This window comes from Aythya ferina, assembly GCF_964211825.1.
Source record: "Aythya ferina genome assembly, chromosome: Z".
Lineage (NCBI taxonomy): Eukaryota > Metazoa > Chordata > Aves > Anseriformes > Anatidae > Aythya > Aythya ferina.
Window position 1 is genome coordinate 77391807 of NC_140299.1, and position 19514 is coordinate 77411320.

General features: G+C 42.7%; 1 protein-coding gene across 6 annotated transcripts; it reads left to right on the forward strand.

The window, feature by feature from the left end:
• The first annotated feature begins 11493 nt into the window (after positions 1 to 11493).
• Positions 11494 to 18660, forward strand: ANKRD34B (ankyrin repeat domain 34B). Of its 6 annotated transcripts, none has more exons than XM_084503937.1 (5): positions 11494 to 11609; positions 13292 to 13419; positions 14922 to 15045; positions 15404 to 15536; positions 16185 to 18660. In XM_084503937.1, the coding sequence occupies exon 5, from the start codon at positions 16231 to 16233 to the stop codon at positions 17776 to 17778; it is 1548 nt and encodes a 515-aa protein (XP_084360063.1). In that variant the 5' UTR covers positions 11494 to 11609; positions 13292 to 13419; positions 14922 to 15045; positions 15404 to 15536; positions 16185 to 16230; the 3' UTR covers positions 17779 to 18660. The 6 variants fall into 6 exon arrangements, 5 of the variants coding, with proteins under 5 accessions (XP_084360063.1, XP_084360066.1, XP_084360065.1 ...); XM_084503940.1 differs by having other exon boundaries at positions 13292 to 13409; XM_084503939.1 differs by lacking the exon at positions 11494 to 11609 and adding an exon at positions 11630 to 11725.
• The last annotated feature ends 854 nt before the right edge of the window (positions 18661 to 19514 follow it).

Consider the following 19514-nt stretch of genomic DNA (forward strand, 5'->3'; position numbering starts at 1 on the left):
TGTTAATGCAAAAACAAACAAGAAACACAAGGCCAGAGCTACTAGCTGGCATTGGTGTGGCGCCTTGTTCAAAAGCAGTGCTTCACTGGCTGGCAGGTGGGTTGAAAAAGCACGACACAGGCCGATTGTTTGCTTCTCACCTAAACCGGGCATTGTTCCTGTCACCTCCCCATATATGAGTATTCTATATTACTGCTGGGGAAAAAATAAAAAAAAAATAAAAAAGATCTTTTGTTCCAAACACAGCTTTCCCATGTTTTGTTTACTCCCATACCTCAGTGATGTGTGATGCTGTGAAAAGCCACGGGTTCCCATTATGCCTAGTGCATGGGGAAACGTCATGTTTTCCTCCATTTCCATGCAGCTAAGTGCAATGAACAGCGTCATGAGTGACAATGAAATTACCAATCACCAGGAAAGGTATAGTACAGATATAATTTAATCCACCTCATTCATGCTTTCCCAGGAACAAAGTGTTCTAAACAGATTAAAAAAATAATTTTTAAGGATAATAGTAGTTTTAACAAGATAGCCAAAACCAGAGAGTCTGCATAAGAGGTGAAAAACAAACCATTAGTGTTTCTGTTACTTGTCTTTTATTCATTATCTCTCTTATCTGAAAGTGGATGGCAATTTCCATTTGGTAGTAGAAAGCTAATGTTTTAAGTAGCTCACTAGTATTGTTACAGCCCGGGTGTATTCAAGGACAGAACTGGGAACATTCCAACAACAAATCTCTGTCATGGAGAACAATCTATGGAGAAAAAAAAAAAAAAATGGTACGTACTAAGTAATATGAGTTTCCTAATTTAGACAGCAGAATATTATTAGTATATACACAGAACACAAGGAGAAATCGCGAAAGGAAAAATGGCAATTATTAGCTTATGCATGTTATCTAAGGAAAGCATCAAGAGCATTTGACATGAGCTCCTAATTGGGACCAGATAACCATGTTGTCTTCATCAGACTGCAGCAAATTTGTTGAAGGCTTAAACCTAAAACCAAAATAATTCTGAAGGGCTTAAAAGCAGTGCTAATGGAAAAGGAAGATATGAGCTGATTTGAAGCTGATATCAGCTGATTTGGAGAGGGGGAAAAGGCTATGGAAAAGGTTGATTGTCCATCAGTGCAGAAAATGAGGTGGCTAAGAGGAGTCTAGAAGAAAACTAGAAGGCACTTGCCTTATTATACAGTCATGCTTTAGCTGTATCTGCTTGCCCAGCAGGACTGGGGGGATAAAGCCTACCAAGTCAAGGTGCACTCATAAAAATTTTCTGAAGAGGCAGGTCGTGGAACAAAAGAGTGAAAATGGGGAAAGAGAGGTAGGGAAAAAAAAAAAAAAAAAAAAAAAGGATTTTTTTTTTTCTAGAAGGATTACACAGTTTCTTGTGTTAGTTTGCTCTCTAAGTAAAATTATTACAGTGGGAACATTGTCAAACTGCCCCTGGGTACAGCACTTGTGAGATGATGTGACAAAGAACTTGAGAAGTGAAGAATTTTCGGAATTTGGATGTTTCAGTAACTGCATTTGTCAGCCACACTGAAATCCTAAGATACAAAATCTTATCCTGAGGTGCCCAAGCTACATCTGAAAGCACAAGTCCTATCCCAGAGTATCCAGTAGCCTAAGACTTAGCACTGTGCCCAAGCTGGCCTTCTGCTCCTCTTGGTGGAAAGCAGACATTTCTATAGCTCCACATGAGGAACCTACTAGCTTTTCTTGGCCTTTTCTTTTCTGCTCTGGTGAGGCCGCACCTCGAGTGCTGTGTTCAGCTTTGGACCCCTCACTACAAGAAGGACATCGAGGCCCTGGAGCGTGTCCAGAGCAGGGCTACAAAGCTGGTGAAGGGCCTGGGACACAAGGCCTGTGAGGAGCGGCTGAGGAACTGGGGGTGTTTGGTCTGGAGAAGAGGAGGCTGAGGGGAGACCTCATTGCTCCTACAGCTATATAAAAGGAAGGTGTGGGGAGTTGGGGGTCAGCCTCTCCTCACAGGTAACTAGTGATAGGACCAGAGGGAATGGCCTCAAGTTGTGCCGGGAGGGTTCAGGTTGGAAATGAGGAGACATTTCTGCTCAGAAAGAGCAGTCAGGCATTGGAGTGGAGCCACCATCCCTGGGGGTGTTCAAGGAGAGGTTGGACGTGGTGCTTAGGGACATGGTTTAGTGGGTGACAGTGGTGGTAGGGGGATGGTTGGACCAGATGAGCTTGGAGGTTTTTTCTAACCTTATTGACTCTGTGATTCTGTGGTTCTATGTAAGCAAAGTTTGTAAGATGTCTTTTATTAGATTAACTGACATGGTCAGAGAGAGAACAGACAAGCTTTCAAACTCCGAGTCTTTCTCCTGGTTACACTCTTGAGACTTTTTTTCAGGAAATACTCAAGTGGTCCTTTCTACTGGTACAGCTGGGCCAGCAGCTCCTAGTGATGACCAAACAGGAGCCGTAATATCATCAGTCTTCAGCTAGACCTGGATGAGATGTCCACCAGTGTCCTAAATGCCCCAGAAATTCGATCATGCTCTCTCTGGCTCCAGGCTGGTCCATTCAACACGCTCACAGAAGAGAACTGCTACATAAGCTGTGGAAGCACAGGAGGATTATTTGTCTCCAGGATCATACCTGTATTCCTCAGCTATAAAACTGCACCACCATGGGATCCATGATTAACTGAGGACAATGTCAGGTTGGTGGAAACTGTCTCATTCCTCTGAGCAGCTTTAAAACCTTGAATAATTTGACATTAACTTCCTGTGGACACATGCCATGGAAGAGCATATCTGGAACATGCTCATGGAGGATGCCTGCTCCCAGCCATGAACATCTCAGCTGGTTTCTACTTCTCATTCCCCTCTGTGCAGTATTTGAAAATACTGCATGTATCCATGCAGTAATTAAAAATAGAAAAGAGACAAATATTAAGATATACCTCACAAGTAAGAATAATTAGCTGAAAACAAAATTAACCTCACCACTAATTCCACCGAAGCTTGTGCACTTGGACTTTGCACTAAGGAACACATTAGTCCAGAAGTTTTTCTGCAATGTAACAGTAGGTTACAAAGCACAGGAAAAATAAAATTAAAATAAAATAAATAAAACAAAATAAAATAAAATAAAATAAAATAAAATAAAATAAAATAAAATAAAATAAAATAAAATAAAATAAAATAAAAAATAAATAAAATAAAAAATAAATAAAATAAAACAAAATCTCCTGAAAACTATTTCTTGTGAAATTAGCTTGAAAGAGAGCTTCATTTTCGTAAGTGGAAGAAGTGAGTTTTGATCACTCTGTTTGATCTTCTTTGGTTTTGTTCAGAAAGGTTAAAATTTGAATCAAGAATCCTAGGTGGAAAAGGTCATGACTTTAGCATACTTAGTTCTGAAAGAATTGATTTTCTTGATTTTGATTTAAATTTTCTTTATTTGTCTTTGCTATTTAGCCAATTAAGAAGGCATTCTGTAGTTGAGTTCTTTCCTCACCAAGTCCTGCTGTGCATATTGCTAATTCTGTCACTTAAAATCGATGTCTTTAAAGTATTGAGTCCCAGTGTCCATCAAATTATGGTTCTCTTTCGGATGGGATCATGTAGATGCTGTTGCTTTTGTCATACAGCAGTTCTACTGTTCTCTACTGCATAATCCATTATGTATTAATACTAGTATGAAATTCCAAGTACCCATAGGAACTCCTGCAGTTCACATAGGGTACAGAAAACTTTCTCCTGTAATGAAAGTACTTGTGACTTTCTTTGAGTAACTTATTTATCCTCATATGAAGGAAGTCTAGATTCTTCATGTAATGGACAAATTACTGCTTGGACTGCTAAAATAAATAAATAAATAGATAGATAGATAAATAGATAAAAGATAAATAAGCTCTCGGAAGATAAAAAAAAAAAAAAAAAATGGAAATCAAACAGTGAGTGTACAGTTTTCCTTATCATAGTGTAAAAGATTCAGATGGAATTGAAAATCACTAGTACATGAATTTCAAACAGGCCCGTAAACATAGAAACTAGCAGTTGATGTCTTGAACCATTATTTGATTTTTCCTTCTAACTAGAATCACAATATAGAAATAAGTCCTTATTATATAGTAAAAAGCATGTTTTGCACCATTTTACTTTACCAATATGCCTAACATTATTGTGTCAAAACATTTAAAAATACTTCTTTCACAATGTATTTTCAATTTTTCTGAACACATTTATAAGAAAGTACCAGCTCTGTGGACATGTGCATGGATTAGTAGCATCTGGTTCATACACAAAGAAATAACCCTGCCAAAAGAGGGTTGTCCTACAGACCTGCTGACTTACAGCGATTAGGAGTCCAGCACGTGTGTTGCACAGTGTTGCAAATGGATGCACTTGTGGAACCGGACATTTCAGTGCAATGTAGTCTCTCAAATTGTTTTAAGGACTTCTGCTACCTCACCAGTGATAATTATTCCTGCCAGTACCACATGACAAATTCCCATGCATAGTCATTATTATTTTTTTTAATTGAAGTAATTAGCCAAAATACACCAAACACTTCAGAGAGCATATTGTTTGAGAACGAAGCTTCCATGTCATAACTACATAATTAAAACGTGCCTGAAAGAAATCAGAAGTATCACTTCTGGTGCTGACTCACTGAAGCTGAAGAGGTCACACCAGACCAGGTCAAAAGGACCTGTCTTGGAGCTCTTGCCTGGTATGATCACTCCAAGCGACTGATCTAGCAAAGAAAGTACAGCATAAAGTACACCTCAAAGTCAAAATTAGCCAAGTAAAGGAACCAATAAAGCAATAACATTTTACTCTAGATTTTGTACGATGCGCAGAGTTGTGGCTTTGTGTGAGCCCCACTTTGTGTGGCTAGTGGAGCCCTAATTTCTTTGTTTGTTTTTGCTTACTAGTGTTGAAACAAAACAGCATTCCTCTGTACCCTGCCTCCTGCCTCTGCCCCCTTTCTTGGCTTGTAAGCCACTACAGTGACATCTCTAGATCACGAACATAATTCCTTTTCATTATTTTAAACCAGCAAGCAGCTGTACCTGCTGAAATTAATGAAAGAATTTTTAAGAAATCCTATTACTTACAAAGTATCATTGCATTCCTCTCGGCAAACAGTTCCTGCACGGTAAACAGCTGTCTCTGTACATGTTTTAAAATGCACTAACTTAGGTACCAAATTACGATTACATTAATTTCAGTGTTGTTATTGGTGTTTTTTTTTATTCACCAAAACCAAACCTAGTAAGGTACTCTTTCTATTTTGTCATTTGTTCACAGTTTAGTGAAAAGAAAAAAAAAAAGGAAAAAAAAAGTACCAATATATTACAAAATAGTAGAGTGACTTGTATGGTACTGTTCAATGATTTACACAGTAACGCATAAATATAGATTTAATTATATACAGTAAGCATGTATAGGCCCTTCTTCGTTTTAATTGATTTTTCTGGTGTAGGCTAAGGTTGGTCAGCACAGGATGGTTTTAATGAGTTCTCCAAATAGATGTGACAACCAAAGTGCTTACAGTTTCCCATGGAAATAAAAATCCACGATATTTTTTGTTTCAGATGAGGATATTTCCATTCTCCTCTCCACACCTGAACACGATGAAGCAGCCACCTTCCCCCAAACCTCAGTGGTGCTCAGAAACCCCGCCAGGTCTCACTGTTGTGCCCAGACTCCCGGCTGCACAGCCTGGACTGAAGGTCTGAAGCCACCTTCCCAAAACAAAGATCCTGGGCTCGAGGTCTGCATTCCAGCTCTGGCTTTCCAGCAGCTTGCTGAGCAGGCTACCATAAGATGAAGTGTGTTCCTTTAGTTCTACTGTCTACCTGCCTGTATTTGAACAAAAGTTTATCAAGAATCAATGCAGTGGAACATTTTGGTTAATTAAAACAAATATTAGTATGCTATGACCATAAAACTTTCCCCTGGTAGATATGTAGCTAGCCCAAATGTCAGTGAAATATTAAAAAAGGTCTGGGTAGATAGAAATCCTGAGAGAGATATGAAAAAGTGTAGCAGGCTAATATGTCATGTGCATATGCAAACATCTTCTGCACTTTTGAATAAACCTTGGACTGCATTGCTGTATTCCCTACTCTGGCTTTCCACCCATCTTCACTGTTAACATAAAAATTAACTTCTTGATATCAATACTTGTTTTTATACCTAATTAAAAGTAGCAAAATTGAGGAAGTTGTGACATGCATTTAAAAAAAAATAATCTAATTATCTTTCTAAAAGTGCTCTTCTAAGAATGGGTGTGACACACTCTCTTTGCAGAAGATTTATGCTGGCTATCATAAGCACAACAATACAATGCGAGCAAGGACAGGAGGCACAATAAGAAAGTGTACATGAGAGCTGCAGAAACCACACAAGCGAAGATGCCCAAGCAGCAGAATTGATGAACCATACAGCAGCGCACACCGCCTCCGTACCTTATATAATTCACACAAAAGCAGGTCTGAGAAGAGCAGTAACCTTCCTGAAGAGTGGGTGTTCGATATACATGCCCATCTCAGGCTGCTTGGTATGGAAAGAGTATTAACAATGTGGGTGAGGTGCAGAGAATAAAAGAAAACAAAGATAATTAGAATCACAACACAGGGGGGAAAAGAAATAAAATAAAATAAAATAAATCTGTGGACATTCTCCCAGCTTAGTTTTTGAAAGACGAGGTTAAAGAGTAACTGAAGAAGCTGCCCTTGGGATGCTGTTTGTTTTAGTAGCTTATTCTTACAATTCACCCAGCTCTTAGTCATGCCTGTGCCTAACCAATCCTGTCATGTCCTCTGAAAAGTAGAACGGTACAAATCTCCTTCACATTCCTCCTGGAAACTTATCTCCTGTGATGCCTAAAAAAGCCCTTCATAGCATCAAGGCTGCTGGTGCCCTGTGACTGCCGCTTATTATACAGAACATGCCTGATTGTTTCGCTGTTACTTTGCCCTCAGCTCCCCTATTTGTTTACTGCATTCACCTGTTGTCTTTTATATGCCAAGATGACAAAGTCTTTGAGGCAGCAGCTGCCTTTTTAAACAGATGAGTACAGGATCTTGCACAATAAGGCACTACAGACCCCACAATTAACACTGTTTGCAGGGGAGACAGCTGTCGTGTCCTCACTGCAGAAAGTCGCAGTGACGAAAGGCAGACAAAACTTCCCCACAGCGTTGCGTGAAACCGTCGCAGTGGGCTTTTGTGATAGTCGGCACTCCAAGAAAATACCCGTGGAATATCAGGGATAACTGCAGGAAATCCTCTTAAGAGCAGTCCCTAAGCATCACTGGGGACACCCAGCAGATAAACTAGTCCGGTGAGGTGGTAAGGAGTAGTCAGCACGGCTTCAGCAAGGTGAAGATGTTTGACATCATTTCTCACAGTATTCTCCTGGAGGAACTGGCTGCTCATGACTCGGACAGATGGGCAGCTTGCTGGATGAAGGGCTGGCTGGATGGTCTGGCTCAGAGAGTCCTAGCGATGAGTTCAGTTCAGCTGGTGGCTGGTCACCAGGGGCATGAGCTGGGGCTCAATCTTGTGGCCGAATTTGTTTAACTTTTTCACGAATAATCAGGAGAAGGAGACTGGACGCAGCCCATAGCTCAGCTGAAGTGCCTCTACACCAATGCACGCAGCATGGGAAACAAGCAGAGGGAGCTGGAAGCCGCAGTGCAATTAGAAAACTATAACCTAATTGCTATCATGGCAACATGGTGGGATAAATCACACAGCTGGAACATCGGGACAGAGGGCTGCAAGATTTACAGGAGAGACAGACAACGAATGAAGAGTGGGGTATTTGCCCTCTGTGTTAAGAAATGGAGAAATTATGAAGAGTTCCCTCTAAGAAACAGCCAAGAGCAGGTTGAGAGCCTGTGGGTAAAAATTAAGGACTGGACCAACAAAGGACATCTTGTGGCTGGAGTCTACTACAGGCTGCTCGATCAAGAGGAGCCCTGGTGACTGGAAAAAGGGAAACATCACTCACATTTATAAAAAGAGTAGAAAGGAGGACCCAGGGAACTACAGACCGGTGAGTCTCACCTATATACCTGGCAAGATCATTCAACAGATCCTCCTGGAATCAGTGTTAGCGTGCATGCAAGACAAAGAGGTGATCTGAGACAGACAGCATAGCTTCACCAAGGGCAAATTGTGCCCAACCAATCTGGTGGCTTTCTGTGATGGAGTGACTGCATCAGTCGACAAGGGAAGACTGACTGATGTCGTCTGCTTGGACTTCTGTAAGGCCTTTGACACGGTCCCATACAACATCCTGATCTCCAAATTGCAAAGACATGGATTGGAAGGGTAGACCATCTGGTGGATTAAGACTTGGCGTGGTGGCCACACCCAGAGAGTGGCGATTAATGGCTCTATGTCCAGGTGGAGGCTGGCGACTAGCAGAGTCCCTTGGGGTCTGTCTTGGGATTGGTGCGTTTCAATATCTTCATCAATGACACAGGTGATGGGATTGAGCAGATCCTCAGCAAGTTTGCAGATGACACCAAGCTGAGTGGTGCAGTTGATATAACAGAAGGAAGAGATGCCATCCAAAGGGACCTGGACAGGCTGGAGACATGGTGAACCTAATGAGATTCAAACCCAAGTACAATGTGCACTTGGCTGGGGCAATCCCAGATATCAGCACAGACTGGGAGAAGAACTCCTTGAGAGCAGCACTGTGAAGAAGGACCTGGGGGTTCTGGAGGGCAAAAACTTTTGACATGAGCCAGCAGTGCACGCTTGCAGCCCAGAAGGCCATCTGCATCGTGGGCTGCATCAACAGAGGAGAGGCCAGAAAGCTGAGGGAGGTGATTGTTTCTTGCTGCTCTGCCCTCGTGAGGTCCCACCTGGAGTACTGCGTCCACATCTGGGGCATCCTCGCCTATGTCAGGGAGTTGGAACTAGATGGTCTTTAAGGTCCTTTCCAACCCAAACTGTCCTATGATTCTATTAAACAGTTTAAATTCGTGCCAGGGGAGTTTTATATTGGACATTAAGAAGAATTTCTTCATGCATAGGGTGGTCAAGCATTGGAACAGGCCACCCATGGAAATGGTGGAGTCCCCGTCCCCGAAGGTATTTAAGAGACGTGGATGCGGTACTAAGGGACATGGTTCAGTGATGGGAGGTCAATAGGTCAGGCAGATGGTCAAACTTGATGGTCTTGAAGGTCTTTTTCAACCTAGGTGATTCCATGATCCTATAAGTGTAATGTTCTGCACTGCCTAAGGAGGATCAAAAATATATATATTAGGGGCCACCCATCTGGGAAGCAGCTTGGCAGAAAAGGAACTGGGTGGACACCAAGCTGACCACAAGCCAGCACTGTGCCCTTGAAGGAAAGAAGACAAAAGGTATCTGGGCTGCATTAGGCAAAGCATTGCAGCAGGTCAAGGGGGGTGTTCCTTCCCTTCTCCTTTGCACCTGGAATGCTGTGTCCAGGAGAGATTCCAACAAAGGGCCATGAAGATGATAAAGGGCCTGAAGCATCTGTCCTAGGAGGAAAGGCTAAGAGAACTGAGGCTCTTCAGTCTAGAGAAGAGAAGATTTGGGGGTTCATTTGTATTGATGTATACAAATACCCCAAGGGAGAGTGCAGAGAAGGCAGAGCCTGGCTCTTCTCAGTGGTGCCAAGGGACAGGACAAGAGGCAATGTTCACAAATTGAAAGACAGTAGATTATATCTGAACATCAAGAACTAGTTATTTACTGTGCAGGTGACTGAGCAGTGGTGTAGATTGCCCACCTTGAGCAGGTTGCCCTGCAGGTGGGTAGGACCAGCTGGCCTCCAGAGGTCCCTTCCAGTCCCATCCATTTTGTGATTCTGTAACAATCACCAGAGAGAGGAGCTCAGTACCTTGCCTCCCCTTCTGCTCCCTCTGGTGAGGAAGCTGTAAGCTGCCGTGAGGTCACCTCTGTCTCATCTAAGCTGAACAAACCAAAGGAACTCAGGCACTCCTCCTTAGTCAGGCCCATTCACACTCTTTGTTGCCCTCCTCTGGACACATTCTGGTATCTTATATCCTCAAATAACCTCAGAAAAATACATTGTAGCTGTGAGAATGCATTCTATTTGATAGGACTTTTTTGTTTTGTAACTTTTTTTTTTTTTTTTTTTCTGAGTTTGTATTAAAGAAATCACACATTGATTTTGCTGGAATAACTGTTTCTTACTGAGGCTTCTCTGGTGCTCTGGCTGTCCTAGCCACTCTGGAAAATATAACATAGCCTACCTGTCAGGAGACAAATCTGTATAAAGTAATGTTGCACGGAAGTGGAGTTGCAGACAAACTTTTTAGTTTGCCTGCAACCCAAGACAATCCCAACCACTGGGGCTTATTTGCTTTGAGGTTCATTGATTGTTAGGCAACGCCAAGTATCAGTAAAAGAAGACATCTTTCCTGGCATGCTTTGACTAGATTGCTTCTGGCAAAGCGCAAGCAGCAGAGAGAAAATCTGTGATACAAGGTAAACCCATATTGACACGGTGGCCTTCATCTCCAACTGTGTCCACAAGTTTCTGCAGAAGCAAAAAAAAAAAAATGTCATGAAATATATAACCCTCTGGTTGGATTTGGGCTTGCTTAATATTGAAGAAGCTGTGTGAGATAAGTAAGGCAATTTATGAAATCACAAAATTCTTAGACCTCCCACAAACAAATAGCAGCCAAACCCCTTTTTCCTTCAGCAGTTTTGCCATTTGAAGTAGCTGGTGATTATTGCAGAGTAAAAGTTGAGTACACTCAAAGGAAGAATCTCTTCAGGCTGCAACAAAAAAGACCTCAGACAAATTTCTCCATTTCTTGTTCATCCCTAGGTGATCATTTTCACTTAATGGTACTCTAGGGACAGACTTATGTTCGAAATGCATCAAAATTTGATGCATTTTGATGCCTTTTGGCATCAAAAGCTGTAGCGTTTCCATCAGGATCTGGGCATAGCTCCAGGTGGGGTGGCTGAAGGTTGCCCCTTGAGCCCGCCTTGGAAGCTAGCCACGGGCAGCCCGCAAATTATGAAACCTGTCAAATTATTAAACACCAATCAACTCATGTAGTAAGTAGGGCAGTAGTAAGCGTCAAGGGGGTGAAATGTTTATGGAGGGTTGCTTCTTGTTTCTTTTCTTCCTCACACACGAGGGGACGGGTAACCACAGCTGAAGGCGCCACCACAGGGGTGCCGGCCATGTTCTCCTCCCGCCTGCACTGTGGTGGGGCCGGGGGGTCCCGGGCATGGCGGGGTGCCCTGTGCCGTGGGGCAAGCCGCTTGGCAGAGGCTGTGGGGCTGAGGAGGGAGGGAAGGAAGGAGGGAAGACATCGCCATGAGGAGACCGGGCCGGGACAAGCCGGGCTGGGCTGGGCTGGGCTGGGCAGGGCGGGCAGCTCGGCGGCGGGGAGCTCGCTCCGCCCTGCGCCATGCCCGCGGGGCTTTCTGCCGGCAGCCAGCCGGTTTATAAAGCGGGCGGGACCCGCACCTTTTTTTAAAAAAAAAAATAATAATAAATCTCTCGGCTCTGCGCCTTCCTGCCACCCGGCTGGGCTGGGAGGGGATGGGACGGCGCTGGGGGCCCGGCCGAGGAGCGGCGGCGGGGGCAGGTAACGAGGGGAGCGGGGCCGGGGGGGCTCCCGCGGCCGGCTCTGGACGGGAGCTTTCGGCGTGTTACGGGTGCGCTCTCCCTGCCGGCTCTGCGGAGAAGTTGCTCGTCCCACAGGTTGTTTTTATGTTTTTATTTTTATTTTTATTTCCTTCCAGGTCTCGCGGTGGGACATAGCGCTTGGGAGGGCGGCAGGCGTGGTGGCGCTCAGGGAGGGGGGTGGCGGTGTCGTGGGGGTGATTTTTTTCCACTCAGAAGTAATTTCCAGCCGGGATAAACTCTCAGCACGGTGTAGGAGATCAGGGTGCTTGTCGTGCTGGCCCAGAGAGCCCACAAAGTTAGGATGGGTGTGGGAATCACAGATACAGGTTTGTGCTCTTCCAGCCTCCAAGCCCATCTTTTCCAGAGGACCGATGCCCTTCCTGTCACTGGAGGGGTTTCGATGCCCTGAGGACTGCTGAGAAAGCTCACGTGTGATTCAGAGAGTGCTGGGGCACACTGAGAAAATTTGGCTTTAACTTTGAAAAAAAAAGAAAAAAAGAAGGAATAGCTTTGCAATAGCCTTGTTTCATAGCACTCCTTTGCTTAGTGGAAATGCTGGTGTGTATGCTTGTTTCAACACTGAGCCTTTTGTCCCCTTAACTTTGTGAGTGTTTCTGCTGTTGCCTGTAACGAAACACTGCCAGAGTTTCTCCTAGTAATTAAGTGCTGCCTACAGATCCAATAAGCAAGGCGTACAGGAGTACAAGTGCTAAAACTTAGATGTTGTAGTGGCTTTTCCCGCTCTGATGGCAGCAACGCCTTTATCAGAATAGGGCTCTAGATTATCATTGCTTGTTATCTGCCAGCCAGACCTTGCCATAGGACCCAAAACAAATCCACAATACTGCCTCGCCCCTCCTTGGGTACAAACCATCATTGCTTTCGAAAATCGATTTTCATTCTGAAAGGTGCTTTGTGCTACTTCATCTCAGAACAGTCTCCAGGACAACTTTGCTCTTTGAAAACAGAACAAATCTCTTCCCAGACAGAAGGAGTGTTCCTGGAATACGATTTGCACAAGAACACCAGGAATTTGTGAATAATCCGACAGATCAGCCTGTGATTTGCTGTCATAAACTAGGTCGCACAGTTCATCATTCATTGAACAGCCAGCTTGGCACAAGGTTATCTCCACAGCTGAAAAGCAGCTGTGCCACTCCTGAGATCTCGGTAACATGCAGTTGTTCCTGGCATCACAGATAATTACGATTGAGGAATGTGTAGTCCCAATTTGTTTAGCATCAGTCTGTGATAGATTATCAAGTGATTAAATATTTTCGGGAGATTGCTTGAACAGTGTTCTTTCACTTCAACTACTTAACTAGTTGTAAGTGTTGTGGGTGGGTTGTTTGTTGTTTGTTTGTTTGTTTGTTTTGGAGTGGGGTGTACCCTGTCCAGGTGTGGCACATGCATTTCCATTGAACCAGTGTCACTCCGGGTCTTAGAGAAGTCCAGCTACATTTTGTTCCCAGAGTGGCAATTTTGGGATGACACAGCTCTGAGCACATTATCCTGCAATGGATGGATTCTCCGGGTGAAGTCGTGGTTATTTCACCTAGCATTCAAGAATGTATTCTGCTTTATACTGTTCCGCTTACAAATCTGTAACACTTTCTTTTTGTTGTTTTGGGCTTTCCCCAGACCAGGTTCATACAGCGTCCTGGGAACACATGCTGCCTGACTTGTAGTCGTTTCTTCCTCACCGTGAAGTCAAGAGATGCTTAAAGATGAATCTTGATCAGTTTTCGTCTGGGCGTGCGTATGTCTATGTATGTGTAGTTACCTACTTTACAGCAGGAGTGGGGTGGTAGTGGTAGAAGCAGTCTCTTACAAATGATTTTTTCCTTTCAATGCTGCATTCTGCATCCTGTCTGTATTTAGGTACTTGCATCATCCCATCATAACAAGATGTAAGCACCTCACACTCTGTTTTGCATTTTTTCTAACAGCAATTCTGTCTAAGCGTGGATGGGAAAATGAGTCTTGGATGCTTTTTCTAGCTTCTGCAGATCTCAGTTTATTGAAGATGTTAAAAGGTGCTTAGAAATTGAGCTTTAAATGACCCTGCAGGAGGGCTATGGCAAAACAGGGTCTTCCAAGTGCAAAATCTACTCCAAACATTGAAATTCCATTGGTTTAGGCTATTCTTACTCTAATGCCTCTTACATTAATAGTCCAGGTAAAGCCTATGGAGACAGCTAAGCAGGTGGTGATATTTGGTCAGATACCAGAAAAACAGTCTCATTTTTGGCTTAGCATTGACCAGTCACCTTAGAAGAACTTCTGTAGATGAAAAGACTTCTGTAAGTGCTTCATACCATCACTTAGGTAGCACAAGCAGGTCGGTATCAGAAAAGTCTTAGATAAACATGAAAGAAATGTGAAATTGCAAATGACTTACAGATATGGAAAAAATAAGGGAGAGCACATCAGAATTCCAGCATGTGTGCTATCTAAAAGTGATTTCTGTTTAACTTGTTTCTGGACACCTAAATGCACCAATGTATTGGATACTTTTATAAAAAAGACCTAATAATAATCTTGAATGTTTTATGTGTCAAAAACGTACATTGCATAATAGTGATTTGCACATCAACAAAAGCTGAGATAGACAATACTGAATCATGCACTTCCAGTATAATAGAATGAATCCTTAAAGTAATTTGAGTGCAATTACTTTAAAAGGTGTTTTATCAATAAAAATAAAATAAATAAATAAAAGTGATAGTACCACAGTGGCGTCCCCATTCTCACCAGTGATCAGTAGTGGGACATCTTCTCCCCTGAGAATGGACAGAGAAATTCTGGCCCTCTTTGGTCCCCCTTAATTTCTCAGGATAGGATTTTGGTCCTGTGTAGATAATGATCAGTCTTTGTGTCCACCATAAGCCCAGAAAGTAATGAATGCCATCAAACTCAAACTGCTCCATCACATGCATTTGTGTATGTTTTTTGTTTTTTGTTTTTTTCCCTGAAATTCCAAATATTTAGTGGTATCTTATTAAAATACTTGCTGTATATGACCTTTATTACACCACATCAACAACTAATGACTATATCAATAATAGCTGAGTGTTTTATTAACACACGGTAAGTGTGAAGCCCCGGAGCTAACTGTTCACATTGTGGCTGACAAACCACAACTGAACAAGCGCCCCTCTGCCTGTGGAGCATGTTGCTGTGGAGTGAAACTGCATGGTGGGGGGAATCTGGGATAAAAGTCTCATGTCTATGTACTTCAATTAACTTTTTTTGTTTATTGGACTTTTAGAACAAACTACGTTGATACTCTTCTTTGATTTTGGAAATCGAAGTGAAACTCCAATATTGAAGAAAACCAGAATGAAGTTGCTTCTTTTCAGTTATTCAGCAAAATATTGCTAGTGCTTTCAATGGTAAATAACAGTGCATATGTTCATTTTCTTTGCAGTTAAGCCAATTAAATGTTTTTATTTCTCTAGCTATACCTTGTAAATAAACAAGTAGTTTTCATGTCCATGTGTATCCTGTCTTGGTGTTATAGTGCTCTGCCCATTGTTAAATACTGATTTTTATTTTGGCTCTGAAGATTTTCCCTCCACATAGGTAAACAATCACATAAATAAAAGCATTTTTTTGTTTGTTTTCATGTGTGTGAGTGTATATTCATACGAGACCTTTCATTATTTGCATCACATTGAGCTCATTTTTTTTTTTTTTCAAGCGAAACCTTCAGATTTTCTTTGATGCTATCAAATACTTCTTTTCTTTTAGAGCTGATACTTTGTGCCCAGGCAGTGGACACCTCTCAGCCTACTGATCCTCGTGACAAATGCAATAGCCCCTGCATCACTTCATTTATGCCGTTTCACTCAAACTAGTATGTTTTCCAATCCGCCTAAGGAAGGTAGCGTGCTTCCCCAAATATTACCACTTTTTATAAAAGACATTAGTATTTATCTTCTGACTATTTAACGGTTATTTCATAGATAAACAAACAAAGAGTGCTTGTGCTTTTCTTATTTGTTATACCTTGGAATTTGGTTTTCCTCACGAATTTCTAGATGTTTAGCACTGTCATTTTATGAGAAAGAAAAAGTGAATGTGACAGAGTAACTCATATCAGTGAAAAATGTGCTGCAGGGCTCATTCAGTTCTTGCTTCCACGGGCGCAAATCAGGAGCGGTACAACTGCAGCAGAGCCACTTGGGTATAGTAAGTATAAAGCCATCACAGTGTGGAGAATTCGACTTTTTTTGCAGCTTGTTTGTCAGGCCGTGACAGAAGCAACAGCAGCCTGAAAAATAAAAAGTGACAGCTGTGTATTAAGCATCCATAAATATTTTAAGTGTAGCCAAATATTGTTTAAAATTTTTAGCGCGTTTCTTGAAGTTTAGGAGGCAAGACTACCCTTTTTTTTTTTTTTTTTCCTTCTTATCTTCCCTCTTGTCACAGAGTAGCGGTGAGTTTACAGGAGCAATTCAAAAAGCTGACACACTCCCTCCACCCTTTTTTTTCCTTCTTTTTGTGCCTCCTTGTCTTCTTTGAGCGCCAGGTGTTCTTTCCAGCAGCTAGGAAGGTGTGATTGAGAGACAAGTGCCATGAATGAGACCGTGGAGCTGCCGACAGAGGGGAACTCCCTGATCAGAGCTGTCTACCAGAGCCGACTGCGCCTCACCAGGCTGCTACTGGAAGGGGGGGCCTACATCAACGAAAGCAACGACAGGGGTGAAACCCCTTTAATGGTTGCTTGTAAGACGAAACACGTGGACGCCCAGAGTGTCAGCAAGGCAAAGATGGTTAAATACCTGCTGGAAAACAACGCAGATCCGAACATACAGGACAAGTCTGGAAAAACAGCCTTGATGCATGCCTGCTTAGAAAAAGCAGGGCCTGAGGTGGTCTCTCTGCTGCTGAAAAGCGGAGCTGACCCGAGCCTACAAGATCACTCCAACAGCTCTGCGCTGGTGTACGCAATAAACTCTGAAGACAAAGAGACCCTGGAAGTTCTTCTCAATGCCTGCAAAGACAGAGGAAAAGAGGTAATCATAATCACAACAGACAAATCTCCATCAGGAAGGCAAACAACAAAACAATACTTAAACGTGCCTCCTGTGGACCTCAGTGAGCACAGTTCCTCAGATGCCTGCACGTCCCCATCCGAAATAGAACTGAAAACATCTCCACCCCCACTTTCAAGCTTGAATGAGACTAAAAGTGCAGTCTTCAGCTTTCAGGATCTGGACCATCCCCGAAGCACAGACAACCCGTCTCAGTCAGTCTCACTGAGAAACTCCAGCCCAACCAATGCAGTCTCCAAGCTGGCACAAGTGCAGCAGCTGCATCCCGAACCTTGGATGAAGAGCTCTCCGCTGTTCCACCAGAGTAAAATTGCCTCTTTACATGGAGAGATCCAGGATGTAACTCCAGAAGAGCTCTCTTTTAAAATCAATGGCCTTGCCTTGTCAAAGAGGTTCATTACCAGACACCAAAGTATTGACATAAAAGACGCTGCTCATTTACTGAAAGCTATTGATCAAACTGCATCGAAGAAATCATCATATGATGAGTTAAACTCTCAGACTCTTTACGGCGAAGAGAAGCTTTTCCCCAGTGGGATTCCTGTGGGTAAGGATTCCAGTTTAGGACAGATCAGCTTCATTTCAGACCTGAGCAGTATTATCCAGAAAAGAAATTTAGGAGCAAATCATTACAGCTCAGATTCTCAGTTAACTACTAGTCTACGTCCTGCTGCTGCGGAAGACATGAAGTCGGTGATAGGAAAGAAGAAGATCAGCTCTGCATCTCACTCTTTGTTACCAAGCTCTAGAGAATTATTTGAGAGCATGCCTCCTCTTCCCCTGAGCAGAAGAAATCAGACTGTTCTAGAAAGACGGGGTTCAGGGGCTTTGTTGTTGGATAACTTTTCTCAGACAAGGCCAGGTTTTCTTCCACCACTGAATATGAATCCTCACCCCCCAGTTCCAGATATTAGTTTCCTAAATAAGGTTTCTGGGGTGATTTCTTATGGGCAGAAACACTTACTACCAGCAGTAGCTGCTTCCTCTAGGGAGACCAAAAGTAAAAAAACACTACTAAGGAGGCAGTCCTTGCAAACTGAGCAGATAAGGCAATTACTGAATTTTTAACAGGAGAAATGAAGGTTTATAACATCCTTACATTATGTACATACTTGCCTACCTATTTAGCTGTTACACTTCTGAAAAGATAGCAGGTCTGTAACATAAGGCTTGCTGTCTTGGAGTGAGTTAAATATCTTAGATACTGCGTAAAAAGATAGGATTAACTACCTGTCTAACTAAGTGACACTGTTTTCTGTAAATGGAGGAGTGTTTATTACATTGTTTTCATAATATTTTCAACTACAGCATTGAAACCTTACCCACAACAGGATGAATCTACAAAGGACGTTAGGCACTGAAGTTCTCATTTTTGGGTTGGAGATACTGTTCCTGCAAGATTTCCCCAAATACATAGGCTCTTTCTCCACCCAAAAACGTTGTACAAGTGAATTTTGGGAACTTGAAGCATTTGGCTGTGATGCTGGACATCAAAGGGTGGCTGTGGCCAAGCTGTGTGTATCCACAGACCCCAGACACAGACAGTGTCACGCCTGTGCATGGGCAAGTCTCTGCCGGCAGCATCTTCTGGCTCCAGTGGCCTCACTGCATCTTGCTCACAGGCAATTCAAAGACTAAGAAGAAACTCACAGAGTACTGTTGCATATGTAGCTTCACCCATGAAATCCCAAAGACTGGGAGCCCACTGGAGGTGCCTTGCTGCCCACCGGGAGTCAGCAGCGCGGAGCCTGAGAGCTGGACTTCACGACACGTGGCCGCGATCCAGCACGGAGCCCTGCAGGGGTCGGGTTCCCTCTCATCTGGTGTACAATCACCAAACCCTGCTTGCAGCCTCAGAGAGGCATGTCAAACAATTTGGGTGTATCGAGCTACTTGAGAGCTGGAATTTACACATTAAAAAAAAAAAAAAAAGTGGGGGGGAGAGGGAGAAGGCAGAGTGTGTATGGTATGAGCACTGGGTTGGTTCTGTTACTTTCTGCAGTTCCAGACTCAACAACCTGATCTCCAGAACACGCACATCATCCTTCTCCCCAGCCACAGGTCTAGGTGTCTTTTCAAGACAGGATACAGATGGTTGGAGACAGATTTTTGTCTTGCTCTGTGCTTATGGTCGCACAACCCCTGCCTGGGACAAGCTCTGTCTTGCTGCTCAGACATTGCTAAAGAAATCCATCCAGCAGCTCAGGTACTTGCCTGGGCATTCAAAGTCCTCATTTTACCTAATTTGAAGCAAAAGCCTGAATTTGTTGCAAACCAGAAATGTACTTTTGCCTCCGAGGTATTGTATATATCTCTGTTTTTAAGTGTCTCTATCTAAAAGGTGTTTTTCCTTCCCATCTAGAGTTTTGTGGTTCCACACATCTGCCTTGTATTTGTGCATATTCTGTAGAAGCTTGGTTTCTGGTGTCACATGTAGCATTTTATAGCTTGTCTTCTAAAGATTGAGAAGTATTTAATGTGCTCTGTTTTGCCAAAATTTACCTATATATATATATATTTACATATATATAGTATTGATGTCTGTATAATGTGAATTTCTGTGTTATGAAATGACATACTCTTTTCTGAAAATAGTCAGTGGGTATTATCTGCCTTCTTGCCACTTCAGTCAAAATTCACCTGGTCTGTGATGTTGCCTAATAAGTAGCTGTGATGTTGTTTAGTTTTGTTCTTAGTATAAGACAATTTCAAGTAAGATGATAAATGTATTGTCTCTGTAAGAACCTTTGGATGTGAAAATATGAAAATGTCCTAAAGTTCATAATGTACACATTTTGAAGAAG

Excerpts from the sequence above, each read along its gene's own strand:
- ANKRD34B (XM_084503937.1), top strand. The coding sequence starts at position 16,231 with ATGAATGAGACCGTGGAGCTGCCGACAGAGGGGAACTCCCTGATCAGA.